This window comes from Pogona vitticeps, chromosome 3 (genome assembly GCF_051106095.1).
Source record: "Pogona vitticeps strain Pit_001003342236 chromosome 3, PviZW2.1, whole genome shotgun sequence".
Taxonomy (NCBI): Eukaryota; Metazoa; Chordata; class Lepidosauria; order Squamata; family Agamidae; genus Pogona; species Pogona vitticeps.
Genome location: NC_135785.1, coordinates 84,760,861 through 84,784,405, shown reverse-complemented (window position 1 = coordinate 84,784,405; position 23,545 = coordinate 84,760,861). Strand labels below are relative to the sequence as shown.

The 23,545-nt window shown below is 40.7% G+C and overlaps 1 protein-coding gene across 5 annotated transcripts; it reads left to right on the top strand.

Moving 5' to 3' along the window:
• The first annotated feature begins 985 nt into the window (after positions 1–985).
• Positions 986–22,925, top strand: FAS (Fas cell surface death receptor). Of its 5 annotated transcripts, none has more exons than XM_020801301.3 (9): positions 986–1,223; positions 4,770–4,956; positions 6,620–6,760; positions 9,563–9,671; positions 14,329–14,393; positions 16,107–16,193; positions 20,554–20,600; positions 20,984–21,008; positions 22,089–22,925. In XM_020801301.3, exons 1-9 carry the CDS (start codon positions 1,188–1,190, stop codon positions 22,394–22,396), a joined length of 1,005 nt encoding a protein of 334 aa, XP_020656960.3. In that variant the 5' UTR covers positions 986–1,187; the 3' UTR covers positions 22,397–22,925. The 5 variants fall into 5 exon arrangements, with proteins under 5 accessions (XP_020656960.3, XP_078247467.1, XP_020656961.3 ...); XM_078391341.1 differs by lacking the exon at positions 16,107–16,193 and adding an exon at positions 17,484–17,540 and having other exon boundaries at positions 1,084–1,232; XM_020801302.3 differs by having other exon boundaries at positions 1,084–1,232; positions 16,107–16,136.
• Positions 22,926–23,545: the final 620 nt, after the last annotated feature.

Sequence of the window (23,545 nt, the reverse complement as noted above, 5' to 3'; positions counted from 1 at the left end):
AGTTCCTGGGCCTGAACTTTGTTGCTTAGAAAGCAAATCTTAGGGCTGGAATACCAGCTGAACCGGTAAAGATAATTTCATGCTGACAGGTAAGTTCTGACTTACGGAGCCCCTTTCCCCATCAGGTATATTTAGAAGTGGTTTACCACTCCCTTCTTCTGAGTGAGTCCTGGGACTATGCAGCTTGTCCAAGGCTACACAGGATAGCTCTTCCCCAAGGAGGCACAGTAGGGAATCAAACTCCAAACCTCTGGCTCTCCAGCCAGGTACCCAACTCACTGAGCTATTTAAGTAGCCTGCATAGATAAGCATATTCATATATTAACTATGCCTAAGAACCATTGCAGGGCAGTCATTCAGGCTAGAGTGGCAAGTAAGTACATAGACAGTTTGCATTCTCCTCCATTTCTAATCAGTGGAGCCCCTAGTCATTGTCCCTTCCTTTCCTGAGCTCATCTTGGTTCAAAGTGTAGGGAATAGTAATGGTCAGGTCTGGTCAGGCACACAAAACCTGGCTTATAAATGGGAGCTTCCCCCGCCCTGCTGCAATTAAATGTACATTTCCTCTTCTTCCATGCTTACTGTCTTTCCTTATTTATTTTATTTTATTTATTTTATTATATTTATACCCCACCCATCTAGACCAAAGGTCTATTCTGGGTGGCAATGAAGCATGCTAGGAAGAAGCTTGAAAGCTTGCACACCGTTTTGTCATCCTGGATAACCGTACTGGCTCAAAGATAGATTTAGGAATGTTTTCTTTTAAGCATTGCTTTGAGTAATTCCATTACAACGCCCCCCCACACACACACACACACCGTGGAAATGACAAATTGACTAGATTCTCCTGAGAAGGCTAGCATGTGGCAGCAAGCAACAACAACAGAGCCATGTAGCCCCTTGAAGGCTAGTTTTATTTAGCATAAACTAAATAGCATAAAGTTTGATTTAGCATAAACTTTCTGCCCACTTCCTGAGATGCAACAAATGCTTCTACAGAGAAGCAGCAGGGCAGGAGAATTCCCCCGTATGGGCATTCCCCCCCCCCGTCTTACAATCACACATGTTCTCCTGGGCAGAGTGTGTCACCCGGCTGACAGAAAAGGGGAGGGTGTTTCCTCGAAACGGTGACATGTAGCTGCTACTTGCATACAGAAATTTCAACCAGGAGCCAGCCTGAACGCAGCATGATCAAGACGCTCCTTCTCTGCCTCTTGTTAACGGTGGGTCCTGTGAGTAGTTTTGCACACATCTCTGCTGTACAGAGAGTTGACTCTTGTAGTTCAGTCCTGGTAGAATGATCTTCCAGGTTTCTTGTTTTTACTCTCCTGGTAAAACCAAGAAAAGAGGACGGAAGCCACTTTTGCGTCTGACAGGAAAACTTTGAGGATCTGATAGCGAGCTCTGACATTTCTCGGGGCTTTTAAGAGTGGCAAAGTAACAGAAGTAGTTCCGTTGTTGCTGCTTGCGTGGGAGGAGAGGAAGCGAGGACTCTTCTGAGTTTAGATTTTTATAAACTCTGAAGAAGGGGGTTGTAAGACACCGAAGCTCACTTTGGAAGTAATTGTTTAGTCTTAAAAAAATATTCCAGGACTTTTGCTTTCGTTTTGTCTGCTTGTTTGTTTTTTTACCTCTGGAATGCTTGCCAAAGCGCCCCCACCCGTTGCGAACGTTAATTCATAGGTATCAAATGCAGGGTGAAGAGTAAAAGTTTATTTTATTACCTCAGATCTCACTGAAGTTGTGCAAATATCAGCGCAATAAAAAATACATTACTGTTTTCCCAGTCCCTTATGGCAGAATCTCAGTATGCTGTGTATGTACATACTGTTACCCCAAAGTAACTTTTGTGAGCAGGAAATTGGTCATTGTTTTCAGTATAGACAGTTGTTTGGCATTTTTATCTTTTTCCAAATGAATCGTAGGGAAGACCTGCGGTGAATGTCAACTCCAGATGAGTGTTCTATTTAGTCAGAGTTTGGAAAAGTTACTTTTTTGAACTATAATTTGAAGTGACTTCCACTTGGCAGTGGTGGCTGGGGAATTTTGGGAATTGTGGTCCAAAAAAGGTAAATTTTGTAATGGATGCATTCAGTTCAGGTGAGGATGCCCATGTTTTGGTGGTGGCTAGGAGTACCTTTGCAGAATTAAAACTAGTGTGCTAGCTGTGCACCCATTCCTGGAGAGATCTGATCTTGCCACAGTTGTGCATGCCTTAGTTACATCCCTGCTGGATTACTGTAATACTCTTTATATGGGGCTGCCTATGAAATCTATCTGGAACATCCAGCAGGTCCAAAATGCAGCAGCCAGATTGCTGACTGGGGCTGGTTACAGGGATCTCATAACCCCTCTATAACAGCAGCTCCACCAGCTGTTGGTCTGTTTTCAGGCTGAATTCAAAGGGTTGATTCTAACCTATAAAGCCCTAAATGGCTTGGGCCCACAAGGACTGCGTCTCCCTTTGTGAGCCTCCATGAGTGTTAAGATCATCAAGAGAGACCTTTTTCTCGGTCTTGCCATCTTCACAGGGGTGTTTGGTGGGGAGAGGGCCTTCTCTGTTGCTGCTCCCAGACTTTGGAACTCCCTCCCACAGGAGGCCAGACTGGCTGCATCTTTGCTGTTTTTCTGCAAGCAGGTGAAGAACTTTCTCTTCAGACAAACCTCCCTGAGTGACTGGCTGAAATAATACATAGATCAATGATAGATTCCAAAAATTAATTTATTGAAAGTGGGTGCTTGAGGACAAAATGATCCACAGGTGCTTTATTTTTATTTATTTAAAATATTTTTACCTCAGCTTTGTCCTTAAAAGGATCCAAGGCAGCTTACTTCATGAAAAAAAATTAAAGCTAACAATAGTGAGTATACAAATACAAAAAAGGATCAAATGAATACTATGCTTAAAAAAAACATAAGCAACACCAAAACACATTCAAAGCAGAAAGGTACAACCATCTATTTAAAAACCCCACTCAGGCAGCCAGTCACTCAGAGAAGTTTGTCTGAAGAGAAAGTTCTTTGCCTCCTTGCAGAAAAACAGCAAAGATGTAGCCAGTCTGGCCACCTGTATATATATAAAATCCATGCCCAATAGAATTGCTAAAATGCACAAATGATAACTAAAATGATAACTAATCTTGTAGATCAGTGGTTCTTAACATGGGCGATAATGCCCCCCAGGGGGTGATTTCATTTTTCAGGGGGGCGGTAAAACCAAAAAGGGCAGCGTGGGGGCGCTGGAGCAGAAGGGGGGGTGGTAGGGGGGCACTGGAGCAAGCCAAACCTGTGAAGATGGCTGCAGCCTTTTTACAGTGTGCATGAATGTATATATTTTCCTCCAATTTTAATTTTGTTTCAGACTTTATGTCTTGAAATTTTTAGTTCCTGCATTTGTTTTTATGCCCTTTTTATATTTCTTTTTGCGTCTTAAAAATTCACTTGCAACTAAATCATTAAATGTTATTTTTGGGGGGGCATTTCATTTTCTTGGAATTTAATTTTGTTTTCAGGGGTCATTGGATTTAAGTGTAATAAATAAATAAATAAATAAATAAATAAATAAATAAATAAATAAATAAATAAATAAATAAATAAGATATCATCACCACGGGGGAGGGGGGCGATGCTAACTTCCTCAATGGCTCAAGGGGGTGTTTCTTTCAAAAAGGTTAAGAACCACTGTTGTAGATTTTGAGAAATCAGTTATGGACAGAATGTATTAAGAGCTTCAGTTTTCTTTATTTCTAACAGTGCTAACCACAAGAGACATGTCTGGGCAAAACCCCAGTTCTGTATTGACTGTCTGTGTAGGATCTTTGTTTTCTTAAGAGAATGAATTTTGAAAGTGGGTGTGTGCCTGTCTTTTTTTTTTTTTTTTCTGTTTCTCTCCCCCATCCCCTTCTTTGAGGTCCTTCAAACGCAAGCCCCGGGAAGCAATTTGGGACAAGATTCACAGAGTCAAAGTGGGTGAATGTGAGCCATAAACAACAGCAGGAGAGAAATAGAGTGCTCAAAATGGCTATATTAAAATGCCAAATGCATTTTGCCAAAGTGTATAATTCCTTCCTTGTGACAGGTTGATAAAATGTTTGTGTACCATAGAAAAAGCTGAGATGTCTCATTTTATGAAGGTGGCATTTAGTTTTTTTCCTTCAGCTCATGACAACTGGAAACCTACTGCAAAGCCTGTGTCACATTTTGGACATATGCAAAATAGAGTTAGTTTCAAAAACATATTGGCTCCCTCGTCATTTCATATCTGGACCTATTCTAGTTTCTGTATGGAAAATGGGCCTTAAAAAGGAATTAAGCTCCTGCTGCCATCTTGGGAAAACAGAAGTCCTCTTGAGGCCTGAGGTGGCTCCCCATAACATCTCTACCTCCAAGTGCCACCCTCCTCAAATGACAAGCAGCCCCAAATCCTTCCACCAAGTTTGGGGTTGCCATTTACCTTTGGATTGTCCCTGTCACTAACACAGGCAGATAAGCCAGCGTTCCTTCACACACTGCTTCTGTAACACTGCCACAGTGCTCTTCTAAAAGTCACAATGTTCTTGGTGGCGCGGCATAAATCATATGTCATAGCACTGATGATGTGGTATACGTGGGTATAATATCTTATATAAAGAAGTAAAAGTAAAGTAAAGGTTTATGGTTTTAGATGGAAGCTGTGGTACCGCCTCAAAGATGAAATGGTATACTGTACCCATAACACATTGCAGTTCAGTATTTTCACTTTTTTTCCCTTTTCTTCCTCTTGACCATAGGCATGTGGCCTCACTGCTACGGGACCATCACATAACAATGATTCTGTGCCTAGAATACACCGTGTGTATAATAAGCTTACTGCTGTGAAACGCGTTTCTAAGCGGAACCTTATTAGCTGTCATGAAAACACAGAATATCTATTCAATACATCTCTTGGTGTCCTTTGCTGTGAGTCTTGTCCGCCTGGTAGGTATTACCATGAGTAAAAGAAGAGATTGTAGTCAGCATGTGCTGCCAAAATGCAGCTAAGTCTTATTATTTTAATCCTATAAAATACTGACCCTTTTCAGTAATTTCCCCCCTCATTTCTGAAGGATCGGACAGTGGTCACATGGCAGAGCATGCTGGAGTAGAGGAGGTTGGTCTCCGTTTTCAAGGAAGCCAAGAAGACCCTCTCTGGTCTTTATCCAGATACATGTAGTCAACCAGTTGGAGTGGAATAGAGATCATGGGGATGTATTTTTGGAGTCCCATCTGAATGCACATCCCACTAAATAATTGGCTTCCATACCTTCCTGAGTTTCAGTGGGATACACATTTAGGGCCACATTAAAAATGTGTGCAACCAGAGTTAGATAAGGGTAGAAAATCTTGCCACACATCACTAGTGAGCAATGAAATAGCTCATACAGTATGACTGGTCAGGGGGTGTTCATCCAGTTGCCTGGAAACAGGGATGTGTGCTCCCCATAGGATTAAAATGAGGCCAGTGGGACCAAGAACAGATGTTAGAGAAAGCGTGTGATTGGAAAAGGGAAATTCTTTACTAAAGTGATTGTCACAGCATAAACTTCACTCACCTCTGGGATTATATAAATATATAAATTAGCTTGCTTCATTTGGCAATTGATCTCAGACTTAAGCATGATTTTGGAAACATGGGCAGACCGTAACCTCTATGGAACATTAATCTGCTTTCATCTCTAATTGCAGTCTATGTTTATTATCAGTTTAGTCTAGGGGAGCTTTATTTGTCCCTAATGACTATGTAGCATTGTGATACAGTACAGTATTTGAAACATTCAGTAGGTGCTCTTTTATAGGCTTAGAAAGCGAACATAACCTTGACGTGCACCTGTTTTTCTTCTTAAAATATGGACTGAGAAGTTAAAATATTAATACCTCTTGTTACCATTGCCAAAACATGTTCAAAATTCCCCTGCCTGTCATGAAATGACTGTATGTAGGCTTTTATTATCTCCAGGACCCTTCAGGGAATGCGAACTGCAAACACACAGACATACGCATGCACACACACAAAACCAGAAATAGATTAGCCTAACTAATGGGTAGTTTATCCCAAGCTCCAAGAAGCTCTCACAGCACATTGTGTCACGGCAGGATAGAAAGGATCGATCCAGCCCATATCCATTGCTTCCCATTCTGAATAAAGGCAATGCATCAGTAATGTCACCAAATGAGCAAGTGAAACAAGAGGTAGGCTATGTGGCAACTAATAGGTTGGGATTCCCCATAGTGCCTCCTTGAGAGGGGCTGTACTTGATGATTCATAGGGTCCCTTCCAATTCTGCAGTTCCAAGGTTATTATTATTATCATAAATGTGTCCAAACTCACCTAGTTCTTAAATATTTAGGCTTCTCTCCTTTAAATCTGCTAATGAAAAATCTGTTCAGTCTTCTGTGGTATCTTTATATGTTCATGTAAAAGGAAAACTGTTGATCATTTTTGTTTCAAGTTCAGCCTGACACATTTTTGAATGATATGTAAATACTGTAGACACCTATTTTAACTTAGCAGTGTTCGTTTTCCTGGCAAAATGATTTTCCTAAACATCTGGAATACTGAAGAGGATTATATTGGCCTCATGCTTCTTTTCTTTTCTAACAGGTTATGTTGCTGAAAATGTTGGCTGCACAAAGGAAAATCCTAAAACCAGTTGTAAAAAGTGTACACTGGGGAAAGAGTACATGGATCATTACAATTATAATACAAAATGTCTGCGATGCCGTGGTTGCGATGAACAACATGGTATGTTTGGCATCTATAACTTTTTGTTACAACATTACTATATCTGCACAACAGAAAACATGACAGCTGCATTTTGCAGAAAGCCTAATTTGTGGCTTCAGAGGCATGGTACCACACATTGCTCACAGAGCAGCATTTTATAGCCAGTTTGGGCTAGATTATTGCAGGGAAGGGGCAGCCAATGAGCTGAGCTGTGTCACAGTGCTAAGCCTATCTCCATCCTTTGCTTGCTAGCTGCAGACCAGAAGCCATGCACCACAATAGGGCCGTGTACAGACTATAGCTTATATGAAAGTGGCACTATCTCAAAAACAGAATTTATTGAATCCCACCTGCTGCACCCATCTCTCATATACTGATGTCAAAACTCCCTTTGTCTGATCACTTTTCTGTTTACATAATAGACTCTTTAAGTCACCACAAGGAATACACGTTATCTTTAACAATCTTCACTTATTTCCTGTCTTTCTCTTTGATCACCCTCTCCTTGATCTCTCTGCACCCAGACTACTCAAAAGCCTCACCAAACACTCCACTCAGAATCATTCTTGCCTACATCCCATGCTTCCTTTCCACCCTCTCCCAACACATATTCACCAAGCCAAACAATCAATACAGTGGTGCTTCGCTTAATGATTACCTTGTTAAACAATGAAACTGCTTTACGATGAAGTTTTTGTGATCTCTATTGCAAAATGGCTCCCTGCTGTGCTTTAGGACGGATTCCTCGCTTTACAGGCACCAGAAAAGGGCCGCCCTATGGAGGATTTTCACAAAACGAGCAGGTATTTCACCCATTGGAACGCATTGAACCGGTTTTCAATGCATTTCAATGGGTTTTTCAATTTCGCTTGACGAGGATTTCGCTTAACAGCGATTTGAACAGAATGAATTAGCCTCACCAAGTGAGGCACCACTTTACCTATATTTAAACATAACCAAGCACCACACCACTCTTGTGCCAAGAATTGTGGAAATTCATGATGCTAAAAGGTAGATCTCAGTTTCTGCATTTTTATTCTTGGAAGCGCATGGCTCTTAGCCTCACTGCATTTAATGTATATTTTCTGTGTTAATTTGGAATAGCTAAAAGACGTGAAAGAGTAAGAACAGCTCAATTGGTTAAGAGAAAGAGAAGTCCAGAGAGCAAAGCTTTGCTTGTCACTCAGTTGTTAAGTGTCTTACCAAAGACAAATGGCAAATTGAAGACCTTCTGCTACATTTCCCAGCATGTCCATGTACTGGGTGTCATAAGGATAATGATATTTCAGGACATATGCTGTCACTAATAGTTGGCACGGATAGTGGTGAGAGTGCTGGAATGGAGAGTTCTGGGCTGAAGTCACCATGTGGGTTACTATATTCACAGGGTGGCTAGGCTTGAGCATTTTTTGTTCAGGATAATCCACTACATGGGATTCTTATTAGGAGCCTATGGAGGTTCTCTATATTAGCTTGTTGGATGATGATGAGCTCTAAAGTTTATTTTAAAAACCAAAGCAAAGTCTGTTGCTTATATGCTGCTTAAAGCACTCTCTGAACAGTTTACAATTTAAATTATGCAGGCTACACATTGCCACCCCAACAAGCTGGTTACTAAATTTACCAACCTAAGAAGGATGGAAGGTTGAATCAACCTCAAGTCAGCTACCTGAGCCCGGATCGAACTCAGGCCATGAGCAGAATCTTCACTGCAGTAGTCTCTTAACCACTAAACCACTGTATTATCGTTATTAGTATTCTCATTGGCAACATTATTACAATAGCAATGATAAAGCTCACCCCAAGAAGAAGAAGATCATGAAGCTTTACATCCTGAAGAGGCTTTCCAAAGCATATAGACCAGCCCCATGCACAGATGCCACTATGTATATTGTCCACACTCCTGGCGATGCACTGTCAGTATTGGTTCAGTGTGAAAAGGGTTATTTTTTGCCAAAATGTGTGTACATATGGCTTTCCATATAGGAGGGGGAAATCAAGGTTGTCCTCACTGTTTAGAGAGCCCTACAGAAAAAATGTGATGCACTGGTTGAATTGCAGTCCTGCAGTGAAGACTCTGCTCACAACTTGAGTTCAATCCTGACCTCAGGTAGCTGGCTTGAAGTTGACTCAGCCTTCTATCTTTCCAAGGTTGGTAAATTGAGTACCCAACTCACTGGGGGTGCATGGAATGTGTAGCCTACATAATTAAATTGTAAATCACCCAGAGAGTACTTTCAGCACTATGGGGTGATACATAAGCAGCACACACTTCGCTTTAATGCACTTATGTATGTTATTCTGGTGAATATATATATAGACACAGACAGCACAACAGAACAGAAGAAAAGTATTCTTGAGAAAAGTGAGGATTCTTGCATTGTCACTTACCTGAGCCTGTCCTCAAGCCACCCTGGATTTCATGCATCCTTCAGAAGTTGTAGAGTTGTAGATCTGAAGGAGTTCTCATACGCTTTCTCTTCCAGTTCCCTGTTTGATGCAGGAAATCGAGAGATACAAAGTCCCACATCCCCGGATGGCTAAAAAGCCTATGTTTTAAAACACTTTGTGACAAACATATCACTCACTAGGTTCCACTTTCATACTCTGTTAACCTCCAAATGTTTCTCATAATGTTCAGCAAAAGCATGCAAGATCTAGTCTTTCCTTCTGGAATAGTGAAAAATAAGTCTCGATCTTTTCCTATCTGACAAGGCAGAGTGTTTGCTTTTTCTTGAAGGATCTCCAAAACTTGGTTTAAAAAACAACAACTAGGTCTTCTCCAAGCAATATTTTACAAAATATTTTAATCTATTTTAGGTATGGAAATAGAGAACAATTGTACCATCAACCAGAATACAAAATGTAAATGTAAAACTGACTTCTTTTGTGATTCTGCACCATGCCATCATTGTGCTCCATGTGATAGGTATGTACCATTACTAAGACCTAAAAGTTAAATTGGATTTGAGTGAAAAATGAAGGGAAAAAATGGAGTACTTTTTTGCTTGGCCTTGTCCTCACAAATGATGGCAAGGAACTGCAAAAAAAAAAAAAAAAAAAAAAAAATCTCCTTGCCCTGCAACAGGCCAAGATGTGTCTTCTTGACAATTTTTGCACCGTTTGCATAACTTGAGCAAACTGTGAAACTACGGTAGCAGCTGCCTTGTTGCCTGGACTTTTAGTTAGTAGTTTCAGATATGTTAGGAAGTCAGCCAGTTATTCTGTGCTTGCCATGTCTTTTGCAGACAGATTGCCAGAGTTACGTATTGCACAAAGAAGGACCAGATTAAGACCTTTAGAAACCGTAAGAAGTGAAAAGATTATGGTGCCCCCTACGAATATAACGCATAGCAGGTCCCACTGCTTGGAAAAAGAACCATATAATGAGCACATTATATACATAAAAATACAGTAGTTTAAGAACATAGCATGTGACAAAAAAGAACCATGTATCATGTGCAAAATCATACGTCGGTCCAATTACCAGCTTCAGCCAAATCTTGCACTTTCACACTTTGATTAATGTAGACGAGATTTTGTCAAAATCTGTAAACTGAAGAGCTCAAACAAGAGCTTAAAACACCTTTGGGGGCATTTTAACAGTGACTGTTATTTCTTTGGCTTGCACGTATAGCAGAGGCCAGAGGTCTAAAAGACCAGCCGCTCATTTTATTCTCATCCCCACCCAACCTCCCAAAGTACAGAAGTAAAAAAAAAAAATCAGGAGATGATGATGATGATGATGATGATGATGATGATGGGTGATCATTTCACTCAAACCATGAGTTTTCTCCCTAGGTGAATCTTTATGCCCTTTAGTTTTTACTGGTTTGTATTCAGTTGTTTTAGGTAAAGGTAAAGGTAAAGGTTCCCCTTGACAATTTTTATCCAGTCGTGTTCGACTCTAGGGGGCGGTGCTCATCCCTGTTTCCAAGCTGTAGAGCCAGCGTTTGTCCGAAGACAATCTTCCGTGGTCACATGGCCAGTGCGACTTAGACACGGAACGCTGTTACCTTCCCACCGAGGTGGTCCCTATTTATCTACTTGCATTTGCATGCTTTCGAACCGCTAGGTTGGCGGGAGCTGGGACAAGCAACGGGCGCTCACTCTGTCACGTGGATTTTATCTTACGACTGCTTGGTCTTCCGACCCTGCAGCACAGGCTTCTGCGGTTTAGCCTGCAGCGCCACCACGTCCCGTTGTTTTAGGTAGGGGAAGGGTTTTCTTGGGGCTCTTGAGAGAGGGAGGGAGAGAGAGAGAGAGAGCGGATGGATGGATGCGGTTTGTTAAGGAGGATGCACCATTTGGATCATGGTCCATGGTAATACTGGCACTGAAAAAAACCTCTGTGGTGTCCTCTTCCCTTATTGATGCCCTAAGCACATGCTTATTTTGCTTAATGGTTAATCCGGGGCTGGGACAAACCTTGATCGGGGAGGGGATCTGCCCCAGTCTCGCTCTTGCACTGGAGAAAATGAATCCCATGAAGAAGTTCCTTGTTCAGATGCCTTACTGTGCTGAATCAGCCGAAATCAAAGAGAACAAGGTGTTCAGCAAAAATAGTATTTTTATTCTTATATATAACCCAAGCATCTCTGAAACAGATCTCACACTGGAACCTGGGAATCTGCTCTCAGTTTAGGTGGCCTAGGAAGCTTTCTTCATTATTGTTTTAGGGTTTATGCTAACCTTGCTTCATCCAATAATCTGAGCACTGGTGTTTACCCCAAAAAGAGATCCATGGGAAAAGAGTGGGTGAATTGATCGTTATTCATCTCAATTGCTGACAGAATTCAAGCCACAAATTCAGTGGAGTGGTAGCAAGTAGCCCCAGTGAGTAATGTGGCCTGTCCCAAGATTTCTTTTGCTTCTGTTGGTAGTTCCTAATACTTATTTCTTTGATGAATGCAAATGGCAAAAGAGGCCATAGAAGCATGTTAAAAGAGCGGCGTATCTGGTGTTCGTATCCATATTTGCTTTTAGATATCCAAGTATCTGAATACAAACACAAATGCAAAAACTCAGATTCAAATACTGCCTTCTGCTCATGCCTAGTACTTAGAGATGAGAACACACAGGCCTGGTCCTTATGTCAGCAGGTGATGTCAGCTTCATGTCACTGTAGACTTAAACTGTGAAACATGGCTATGTAAACGTACCACGCAGCTGTTTCTTTGTGACAGTGTAACAGGAAAAATGGTTTCCTTCCGGAAGTGCTTCGACCTGCTACAGAAAGTAAGAGGCTTCCTGGGCCATAGAAGGCAGATATGAAAAGTTACCTGCAGTAACCACACAAGATTTTGTGGTGAATAAGCAGGCAGCAGGGGGGAGGGAGAGTCAAAGAGTTTTCACTGACAGAATTATCTGAGCAGAAATTAGACCCCTGTCCCTAAAGAAATGAATGAGACCCTTCGCGTTATAATCTAAACTGTTGTGCAAGTCACAAATCAGTCCTTGAGGGAAGTCCAAAAGTCGAAGACATCCATCTGGAAGAAAAGCAGTATAATATATATTAGGAGAGTCTCATTTCAGTTCACTTTTCTGCTGCAAACAACAAGGAATTTTTGACACCTTAACAACTATAAACTTTTAGTTGGCATAAGCTTTCACAAACAGTAGCCTGCTTTGGCAGGTGCATCTTCTTCTAGAGCAGAGGTCTCAAACATGTGGCCCGGGGGCCATTTGCGCCCCCCCAGATGATAGTTTGTGGCCCTTGCCTTGCCTGCCCCCCCCAAGTTTCCACATATCCTCTGCTGTCAAGAGTAAAAAAAAAGCCTTGCCTCGCTCGCCGGCTCTCTCCCAAGACAGCACCTCTTGCACCCTCCATCCAGAACTGCAGCCTGCCAGCCAGCCCACCTGTCTGTTGGCTAAGGAAACTCCTGGGCGGCTTCCTCGGTCTCTTGCTCCGCTTGGCGGAAAATCTGATGCGGCCCAGCCTCACCCAGACTCTGCCTCTAGCGGCCCCCAGGTAAATTGAGTTTAAAACCCCTGTTCTAGAGGCATCTGAAAAAGCAGGCTTGGAATATGTGGAAACTCATGCCAGATTAAAAAAAATGTTAGTCATTCAGGTGCCAGAACATTCTTTGATCCTTTTGCTGCAATGTAATTTTTGGTGCTTTTCTTTTTTTGTTGCAATAACACAGCTACTGGCTCCGAACTCTCCCAGAGGAAAAGCAATGCACAATCTTTTTCTGACACCAGGTGGCGCCCTTTGAAAATATATGTATTTCTCTGTTGCCATGCTTTGGACTATTTAAATCCATTCCTTGAGGATGCTTTTTTGAGCAGTACATCTTTAGGAAGAAGATGCACCCTCAGCACTTTTGGAATCACTAAAAATGTGGAAACTGCATTATGAGTAGTAGAAGCCTGTGAAAGAGGCATGAAAAATAACTAGGTGGACTGCCGCATCTGTACATAATGACTTTATTTTAGAATATTATTTAGTTTGTCGCATCTGATTATACTGACAATGCCTTACATTGACAGCTTGGGTGATGAGGGTTATAATTTTGCACTCAGTGATAGTATTCATGCTCAAACTGTTTTCAGGTCAAGAATTTGCAGTTCATTAAAATACTAGTACAAAGCACTGAATCCTTGGTTTTTATGCTTGGCAGCATTCACACGGAAGGAGTAAAGACCTGAAAGGACCTGTGTGCCATATCTCTCCTAATTGCTTATGGTAGCAAAAGGCATATTCAATATCATGTCTAGATTGCCCATGGGCCCAACCAAGGCACAGGTCTTGATGCCCTACAGCCCACAGTGATCCAGAAGACTGCTGGCAGGTAGCAACAGGCAATGTGAATAGCACCCTTACTATCCCACCATGTTATCTGTTGCAAGTTCTGTAAGGGTGCTGAACTCATCTTCATTTGAGGCAGTTAAAATAATAATTACATCCCAATTTACAGTGAGCCTTTCTAGGGTTTTTTTTGGGGGGGAGGGGGGACAGAGTACTCAGAAGTGGTTTCATCTGGAGATGCTCTGGGAAGTTGTAGAAGACCACACAGCTCTTCTCCTGCAAAACCCCTGGGTACTCCAGCTCAACAAGCTATTGAGCCAGCTTAAGTGATGAAAACTTGGCAAGCGTCTTGTCACTAGACACCCAGAGTTTGGAACTTTTGAGCAGTCATCAAGGACAATGTAATCCATTATCTAGTCCTTCCCCATTAAACCTAAATACCCCCCTAGATTTAATTTTTGATAAGACAAAAATTATTAATGTAGCTGCATGATACATATAAACTAAAAATGTAGATTTGGGGTGCAAGCACAGTTTTCGGTGTTTCCAGCCAGACCGAACACTGCTAATGGAATAGGTAAGGGATATTTTTCCAGAACTGAACTTAAAAATTAAATCATAATGGCTGAAATCCAGTAGTAAGTCACAACTAGAGTGGGCCATTGAATCAGTGGGAATTTGGTGAGTCACCTCCTGTAAATTCCATTGGTTCAGTGGGCCTACTCCAGTTGCAGCTTATTACTGCAACTAGAAGAATTCAGCCAGTGACATGGAGGGGCAGATATTTGTCTGTGATTCTTTAGCAAACCATCTAATTATTTTCTTATTTTGACAGCTGTGCAAATGGCAGAGTTTTAGAACCCTGCACGGACACGAAGAACACCAAGTGTGAAGAGACAGGTAACTATCAAAATCTTTGACTTTGGTCTAAAATGTGTCTTGAGTAAGGAAGTGATTTCACGGGGATCATGTAAAATTGGAGCTGAAGGAGGTCATGTTTGCAGAACTGTTTTCATCCTATGGGAACCACACTTTTGCATCCACCTGTCTGTGTGTTTAGCCACAGGCCGTATGTGTCACATGTCATCTCTCTCCTGATCTGAAGTATACCCCTCTGTTCAGTGAACAAGGACACTTGAAATGTAGTGATCATGAGTGGGTGCCCAAAAAGTGTGCTGCAAAGCGTGCTGCTTATATACCGCCCCATAGTGCTTCAAGCACTCTCTGGGCGGTTTACAAGTTAATTATGCAGGCTACACATTGCCCCCCCCCCAGCGATGTGGGTTCTCATTTTACCGACCTTGGAAGGATAGAAGGCTGAGTCAACCTTGAGCCGATTACCTGGGATTGAACCCCAGGTCATGAGCACAGTTTTTTGGCTGCAGTACAGTGGTTTAACCACTGCGCCACGAGTCTCTTCGTAAGAATGTATGGTACAGGCTTGGGTCCAGATATGCCCTTCAGGGAATTCCAATAACAATGGAGGAAGGGGTGGAGTGAAGCAAATTACTCCTCCTCCCACAATCTCTTGTGCTACTTCCTACACTGTTCTGGAGGAATCCTCTGGAGATACTTGGGGGTACTTGGGGGGTCCAAGGAAAAAAGGGAAATTTGGTGAAAATCACTATCCTGGCTTGTTCCTCAGAAGCAAAGCCTTCACCAGATCTCAGCCCTGGGATCAGAGATGACTGTAATACAGTGGTACCTCGCATGACGATGACCCCGCTATATGATGAATCCGCAGGATGGTGACCAAAACAATGTTTCCTATAGGATTTTTTCACTGGACGTCGATTAGGTCCTTGCTTCGCGAACCGTTTGTTCACAAGACGACGATCTTTACAGGTGATCGTTGGGTTCCTAAAATGGCTGCCCTGCGTTTTCCAGACCCATGCTTCGCAGGACAGCCATTTTAACAGATGATCAGCACTCTCAAAATGGCTTCCCTATAGAGGATCTTCACTGGACGACGAGGTAATTTCCCCATTGGAATGCATTAAACCAGGTTTCAATGCATTCCAATGAGGAAAGGCTTTTCGCATGACAACGATTACGCTTAACAGCGATTTTCCTGGGACAGATTATCGTCATCATGCGGGGCACCACTGTATTTCTTTGCACAATGTTTGTCTTCCCAGTTGTGTATCTGTCTGCTTTTGGCCAATGATTGGCTGTTTTCTTTCCTTGTGCCTCCATGCCTAGCTTGCCTCTCTCTTTCTCCACATCTGCTGCCTGCCCTTCTCAGCTGTACTTGAATTCATCCACCCCTTTTCTTTTTCCTAAACTCCAGCTTTTCACAAACTTGCTACTTCAGGACACCACAAATAGGGTTGTTTGAGGCTGATATGCCATTTGGATGTGATGATCACACTAAATGGCCTGTCACTGCTTCCCCCAACTTCAACCAACCCTATTTGGACTGCACCGGCCCATAACCAAAAGGGCCAATCTGGACATATTCTGAAGCAATCATGGGAATACACTGCTAAGTATTATCACTTTGAAAGTTTTGTGTTTGCACTTGTACCAGTCAGTTATACCTGCATTGTTTATGGTGCATTTGTTAGCTCGCTTTTAGTCTTGTATAAAACATTACATTGTTTTTCTTAACAGGAGAGTCACGCCAACACTTCATAATTATAGGTGTGATTATACTTCTTGTGCTGGTGATTGTGGTGGTATTTTTATTGCGAAAGAAACGTAAGCTGATGTCCTTCTTTAAAAACAATGCTTTCTTCTAAACTGCTAAATAACTTACATTGGCAAACTGAAAGGCATGCTTTATAACAACAACTTGTCAACCTCCAAAAACCCATGGGAACATCAGGTAGAGAAGGTGTCAGAAAATGATGAAGGGATTTCTGGATCCAAATGGATAAACACCTTGAACATAACACACCAGACATACAGTGGGGTCTTGACTTGAGAACTTAATCCGTATTGGAAGGCGGTTCTCAAGTCAAAAAGTTCTCAGGTCAGATCTGCATTTCCCATAAGAATGCATTGAAAACCATTTGATCCGTATCTGCTCTTTTCCGTCCATAGAAACTAATGGGAAGCTGCTATTCCGCCTTCGACCACTAGAGGGGGATATTTTGTTTCTTTTCTTCTTAGGTCAAGAAAGGTTCAGGGAAGGCAGGGAAAAGACAGTCCAGGCAGTACATTACCAGGCAGTCCGAAGACTGTCTCCCAATCCACTCTCTAAACGCTGGGAGGAGTGAGGAAGCAGACAGGCACCCTTTTTACTGGCCAACAGTTAACTGAAAGTTCAAATTTTGCACTTTCCCTGCCTCCCACATGGTTTTTTTCAGTTCTTAACTCAAATCTAAGTATGTAAGTCAAGTCAATATTTTCCTATGAGAGCGGTTCTTAAGTCAAAATGTTCTTAACTCAAGCTGTTCTTAAGTCAAGACCCCACTGTAGTAGTAATAGAATGAAGAAATGTCAGGATCATTGACATTGCAATTCCAGGGAATGCCAGAGTCAAAAATAAAGAATTGGAAAAAAACTAACAAAATACAGGCAATATCCAAAGAAACAAAATAAAAGACAAAAACATGTGGCATCTTAAAGACTAACTATTACATTTTAATGTGAGCTTTCCATGGACATGCCCACTTTGTGAGACATAAAGAAACAGTCAAGAAGTCAAGATCTTGTGAGATTTCCGGATCCAAACTGATAGATACCTTGAACATAAGACACCAGATGTAGTAGTAATACAATGAAGAAATGTGTAAATCATTTACATTTTACAGTGGTGCCTCGCTTTACGATTGCCCTGCATTATGACGAAACCGCATTACGATGATATTTTTGTGATTGCAATTGTGATCGCAAAACGATGGTCTAAATGGGTTTTTTCGCTTTGTGATGATTGGTTCCCTGCTTCGGAAACCGATTCTTTGCAAAATGATGATTTTAAAACAGCTGATCAGCGGTTTCAATATGGCCGCCGGGTAAACAGCTCCCCGCTGTTTTCTGGGACAGATACCTCGCAAGACAGGCAGCGAAAATGGTTGCCCTATGGAGGATCTTCGCTGGACGGTGAGTTTTGACCCCATTGGAACGCATCGAAGGGGTTTAAATGCGTTTCAATGGGTTGTTTTTTTCCACTTTACAATGTTTTCGCTTAACGGTGATTTTCCTGGAACGGATTATCGCTGTTAAGCAAGGCACCACTGTATTTCCAGGTGATGCCTGAGTTGAACATAAAGAATTGGAAAAATTAACAAAATACAACAATCTGGCAATCCAAACATCTCCCTTCTGGGAAAAAAAATAGTGGTCCCTGTAGTTACTGGGGCTTTGGGAACAATGTCTAGAAATTTCACACAGTATTATAAGCAGTTGCAGATCTCAGAAATCAAACCATCAGAGCTACAAAAAAAACAGCAGTATTAGGAATAGCATATATACTTAGCTGGTATTTAACAGATACTTAGATTTTTTTTGTTGTTAAAACTTGTATTTGTTATATAATACCAAGCAATTTTTTTTTATAATTTGGATTGCCTGTGTATGGTATTTTATCATCATCATCATCAGCATCATCCCTTCCATGGCCACAGGCCTTGTTGAGGTGGAGTGGGCTTGCGCGCTTCAGTGAGGTTAAGAGCTATGCTGAAGGGTATCCCAAACCAGACAGGTCTCAGCTGAGAAGCCAGACCAATTGTGTCCACCAGCTATCAGTTATGATGAGAGGAAATAAAGAAGAAATCCATATCAAATTGGTCATGGCCCGGTTCAACAAGGACTGCGTCAGATGCTATAGCCCCTGGGCATTGGTGAAAAATGGGCTATAGGGCTCAGCAGACCCTGTTGAGGAACTAGGACAGGCTGCTGCAAAGCTACTGGAACAATGTAAATGCAAAACCTGGACTCTTGCCAAAAATCAAGAAATTATTAAATGTTATTGCGAGGCAAACCCTATAGCCTGTGGTTTTAAAAAACGAATGAGGGAAATTTGGAAAAGGAAACACCCAACAGTGACATAATGACTGAACAACAATTAATGGACCAGAGAAGGCTTATCACCTGTAAGGTAAAGGTAAAGGCTCCCCTTGACATTACGTCCAGTCATGTCCGACTCTCGGGGGCGGTGCTCATCCCTGTTTCCAAGCCATAGAGCCAGCGTTTGTCCGAAGACAGTTTCTGTGCTCACGTGGCCAGCGTGGCTAAATTATCACCTGTAGTAAAGTGTTTGCGAAACTCGCATTGTGAGAACTAGAAAAGGTGGCAAAAGAAAAATCAGCACAGAACAATGACCATAGTATGGAAGACAAATAGAGTCTAGAGGTAGACATGGTAGTTGAAGAAAATATATCAATAGAGGAACAACCCAGAAATTATGAGTTGACAGAACAGTAAACATCACTGAGGGGAAAAAATAGTAACTCATATTAGGCCAGAACACAGAAAGTCAAAGGCTCCCCCATTTGCACGAGTTACAAAGTAAACCAGTAAAAGATCTACTGAGTGGTGCAAATATAGTCATCAGAACAATCCCAACCAACACGCTAAATGAAACAAACAAGCTCATGTATAACACAGCTACCATAATAACCATGGAACTTGGTTACAAGCTGCTGCCGCCACCACCCCCCCCCCCCCAAAAAAGAAAAGAAAACTCCTGGCACTCCAAAATGGAAAATTTGTCTTTGAATAAATGATCTAGAAAGAAAAACAATCATTGAAACTACGGAAGGATTAAAGCAGTGGCTACAGCAAAGAAAATTGAAAGATATGATGAAGCTTGAAACAATATAGAGAAAACACGCAATTTCAAAATAATCAACTATTGTTCTATACATCACTAGGAGAAAATGCATAGTAAAAGAAATTAGGCCCATGTAAAGATAATGCTCTAAATTTTTGAAAAGAAATGTGGGAAAGCCCAACCAGACATCACAAAAACGCCTCATGGATTAAAGACATAGGCCTGCCAAATTTCAGCTAGCTAGCTTCATGAGTTTGCATAGTAGATGCCATTAGATTTTGTTGGTTTAGAAAAAATAAAATGGTTGAAGCCATTTGTACCACATCTGCTCCAATCTGTGCTCTGGACACAAAATGATTTTCCAGTTTACTTTATTTCACCTCAGTAGCCGATCTGGCCTTTCCACTTCACCTCTTGTAAAAATCAGTCCAACTCAATCTGATCTGGTTCATAGTTAGGGATTTTTCTCATTCTGATACACAGCCTTTGAGTCTAGAATAACTCCTTCTGCAAGTTGGTTATTATTATTATTATTATTATTATTATTATTATTATTATTATTATTATTATTATTATTATTATTATTATTATTATTATTATTATTATTATTATTATTATTATTATTATTATTATTATTATTATTATTATATAATAATATACACAGTGCACAGAAATCTGTACTCCTTTTATATCCATTTCCCTGAATGTATATATATATATATTTTTCCAAGCAAAGTTCTCTAATGTATAACTTTTTGAAATAAAGCTCAGAGAAGAGTATCACAACATTGATGGAACAATAGAGGCTTAATAGTGTTCCTGTTTGTGTTGTAATTTGTATAGTGTGAATTAGGCTGGTTAGTTTCAAAAGGTGAACCAGATAAGTGCCCGCCTCCTCTCTCAGTAAGACATCTGCAAATGATTATGAATGATCCATTACCATCAGTTTCATTTCAACACATGCATATGGTTTTGCTGTTGTGGCAAAAACCAAGTCAAATGATTACATGAAACAATTTTTACCTCAGGCTCGATTTTGAATGCACGGATCAAATAATGGCAGAAAGAATGATAAACTAAAATTCTAGGCTGAACTAAAATATGAACTGAACAAAGTATTTGTTTCTCCCTTTTGTTATGCATGGTGTTAAGCTATTATTATAAAACAGAACATTCTTAAGTGTGTAACTATCAATTAATTAATAATTGTTTATTAAGTGGATGTGCTTCACATACTGTGGCTACCGCTCAGTAGTGCAAAATTCTAGGTCTGTTTCTAATATGTCGCTCTTGTTATTTCAACACTGGCCAGTAAGTAGTTGTTTGTGATTGTAACTGCAGGAAACAATCAACAGAAGAAACACACCATCTCAACTAAACATAATATTGTGAGTACCTTTTTTTTTAAGCAAAAAGCAAAGCAAAGTGGGGTAGAATTTGTGAAATAATCCAAAGCATATCAGGAGAGCTGTTTACCTCAACGTATACTGTGTTAGACTGATGTGAGGACAGAGTGTAACACATCTTAGCTGGCATGGGGGAGTGGGAAAGAATTCAAACACGATGGTGCTGCTTTTGGTGGTAGCTCCATCTCAGACAGTGTGCAGTTTAACTTTTTTTGGAGCAAAGAAGTATTGAATACCCTGCCTAAATATCTGTAAACAGTACAGTACTTTCTAGTGAGACCTTGTGCCAGCAGTGTCATTGAGAAAAATCATATGCTGTGGCTGCTTTGTTTCCATTCACCTTTTCCCCTCTTGTGTCATTTTAGGAGATGGTGCCACTAAAATACCCAGGTACAAAACAGTCATTTCCCAATGTCTTACAAATACATTTCTAGTCACAGTAACTTCTTTGTTTCTGCACCATTTTAAGAATATGTAACATGATAATTACTCGTCAATACATTGATGCTATTACTTGTGCTCTTTTTTTCATCATATATGTTTTTATCTTGCCTTCTCTATGCTTTTTAAAGTTTTCATTGTCTAATTAAATGCTACTGCTTTTACCATATAGCATTAGTTTCCCTAAGCAATATTTAGGGAAAACAGGTCATATTTTTTTAAAACAAGACTGTGAAAGTTAAAGGTAGATGGGAGATGCATGTAGCTGGAGCCCAGTATTGTGATCGTATCACCCTGATACTGGAAGACCTGCATTAGTTGCCAGTTGCCTACTAGGTCCGATTCACAGTGTTGGTTTTAACCTTCAGTGCCCTAAATGGCTTGCAGCCTGTCTCATTATGAGCCTGTCCAGACATTAAGATGATCCGGAGAGGCCCTTTTTAAAATATCAACAGATCTAGAAGCCTGTCTAACATGCACATAGGCAAGAGCTTTCTTCTATGTGGCGTTCAGAGTGTGGAGCGTACTCCTTTCAGCATTCTGATCTGTTTCCATTCTGACTGATTTTACAAAGAAAGTAAAATCATATATTTTTAGACTGCCGTATAATGTCTAATCTGCCTCATAGTGTAGTTTTTAAGTACATCCTTTGGTGTTCATGTAGTTATTTAATGTTACCAATTTTTACAATAGGGTTGGCTTATTTAATTCTTAAAAGTTAAATTTGATTTTACTTGTCTTTGTTTTTATTGTTTTAAGACATTCGTAAGCCATCTTGAGCCCTATTTTTTGAGTGGAAAAGAGAGCTGAAAAGATAGCACATAAATACATTAATAAGAGGTGGACAGCAACACTGTGATGGTGAAAATGGACCTGAGAAAATCTTACATGATATAAAGTTACAGCAACTTTGTCCACATCTTTATGATTTAGCACAGGCCTGATAATTGACATAGTTGGTGTTATTTGCATATTCATGTGTAAAGAAAAACTAATGTTCACTATATTTCCACCACTTTTCCCTTCTAGATATTGATTTAAGCAGTCACATTGCTGACATTGCAGAAGAGATGAACCTAGAAGACGTCCTAAGGCTTGTCCGGAAACTGGGTGTGTTATCCAGTCGCATAGAAGTAGTCAAAAGTGATAATCAAAACAATGCTGCTGAAGCAAAAATAAAACTATTAGAACTTTGGTACCAAGAAAAGGGGATAACAGGTGCTTATGGGGCTTTAATTACCACGCTCAGAAAACTTCACTTGCGTTCAGCAGCTGACAAGATTGAACAAAAAATGTCCCTGCTTTTTCAAAACAATGAAAATCTGGATAGAATATGAGTTTATTCAGAGTTGATCATCCTCTCTGTTTCTGCATTTCTCTGCTACTCTCCACTTATATGTCATTCCCTTGCTTTTATGGCCCCTGCTGAGTATTTTCAGTCCTTGTGCAAGGAGGTCATCCTCTCTATCGCCTTGTGAAAAATGCAATGCCTTCTTAAAGCATTGGGGGTGATATGTTTAAGGCCAGTGGAAGCTTTTCTGCAGCCAGCTTCCCCTCCCATTACCTGAGCAACTGCACTCAAGCAATCAAATGGAGCATCTGCTTGCTGTGTTTGAGGAAGGAGAGAAGATCATGGAAACTGTATGTGCAGAGTGACATGTTTCATCTGCAGTGCACGGGCTGCTGGCTATTGTGTTTTCCCAGGCCTTTTAAGCTGTTTTAGTTGCTTTTATTTATTCCATGGGATTTGTTTTGCTCTATGCACATCTCTTTGATCTTTATCTGCTTTTGCTATTGACTTTTAAATAGTTTTACTTCTCCTTGTGAGTAGTGTAAATAAATAAAACCATGTGTTCAGCCTGTAAATATGTAAATGATTTATTAGAAAAGGCACCATATTTATTGGTTGTTTTCTTCTGATAAGGAAATACTTTAAAACGCCCCTGAAATATCTTAATATTCAGAGAAGCAGGGAAAATCACATTACATGCCAGAAGTTAAAAAAGCTTTATCTACATTATATTTTGCATATTAAATTGCATGATCCCATGTGCAGCAGATAGTGCCTACAGATATTTAAAAGGAACAAATACCACTCTGGGAAATGGTAGACAAAAGCAATACTAAAAACACAGTCAAAGCAATAATGCATAACAACCCATTTAAAAATCCCACTTAGGCAGCATTGGGGTGGTGGTGGTGCGTGTCAACAGATTGACACAGGGAGATGTAGTCATGAAGACTGTAAGTCATAATTAAAGTGTAAGAAAGGAGATGTAAAGCCAGGAGTTTTGATGTAGCATGTGAAAGTCTGCATGTCCCCCTCAAAGGGTTGACAAGAGAGATCAAACAGTGGTTTCAAATTATGAGATGATGGTGTGGCGCCTATTTGCTAGGTGCTAACTAATGTTTGGAGACAAGTTAAGTCTACCCAGGAGGGAAATTTTGGATTCATGCCTTGAGCAGGGTGTTGGACTCGATGGCCT

Coding starts and splice junctions, on each gene's coding strand:
- FAS (XM_020801300.3), top strand. CDS start 1,188: ATGATCAAGACGCTCCTTCTCTGCCTCTTGTTAACGGTGGGTCCT. Junction 16,194..20,553: donor ATTTTTATTGCGAAAGAAAC/GTAAGCTGATGT, acceptor TTGTAACTGCAG/GAAACAATCAACAGAAGAAA. Junction 21,009..22,088: donor GGTGCCACTAAAATACCCAG/GTACAAAACAGT, acceptor TTTCCCTTCTAG/ATATTGATTTAAGCAGTCAC.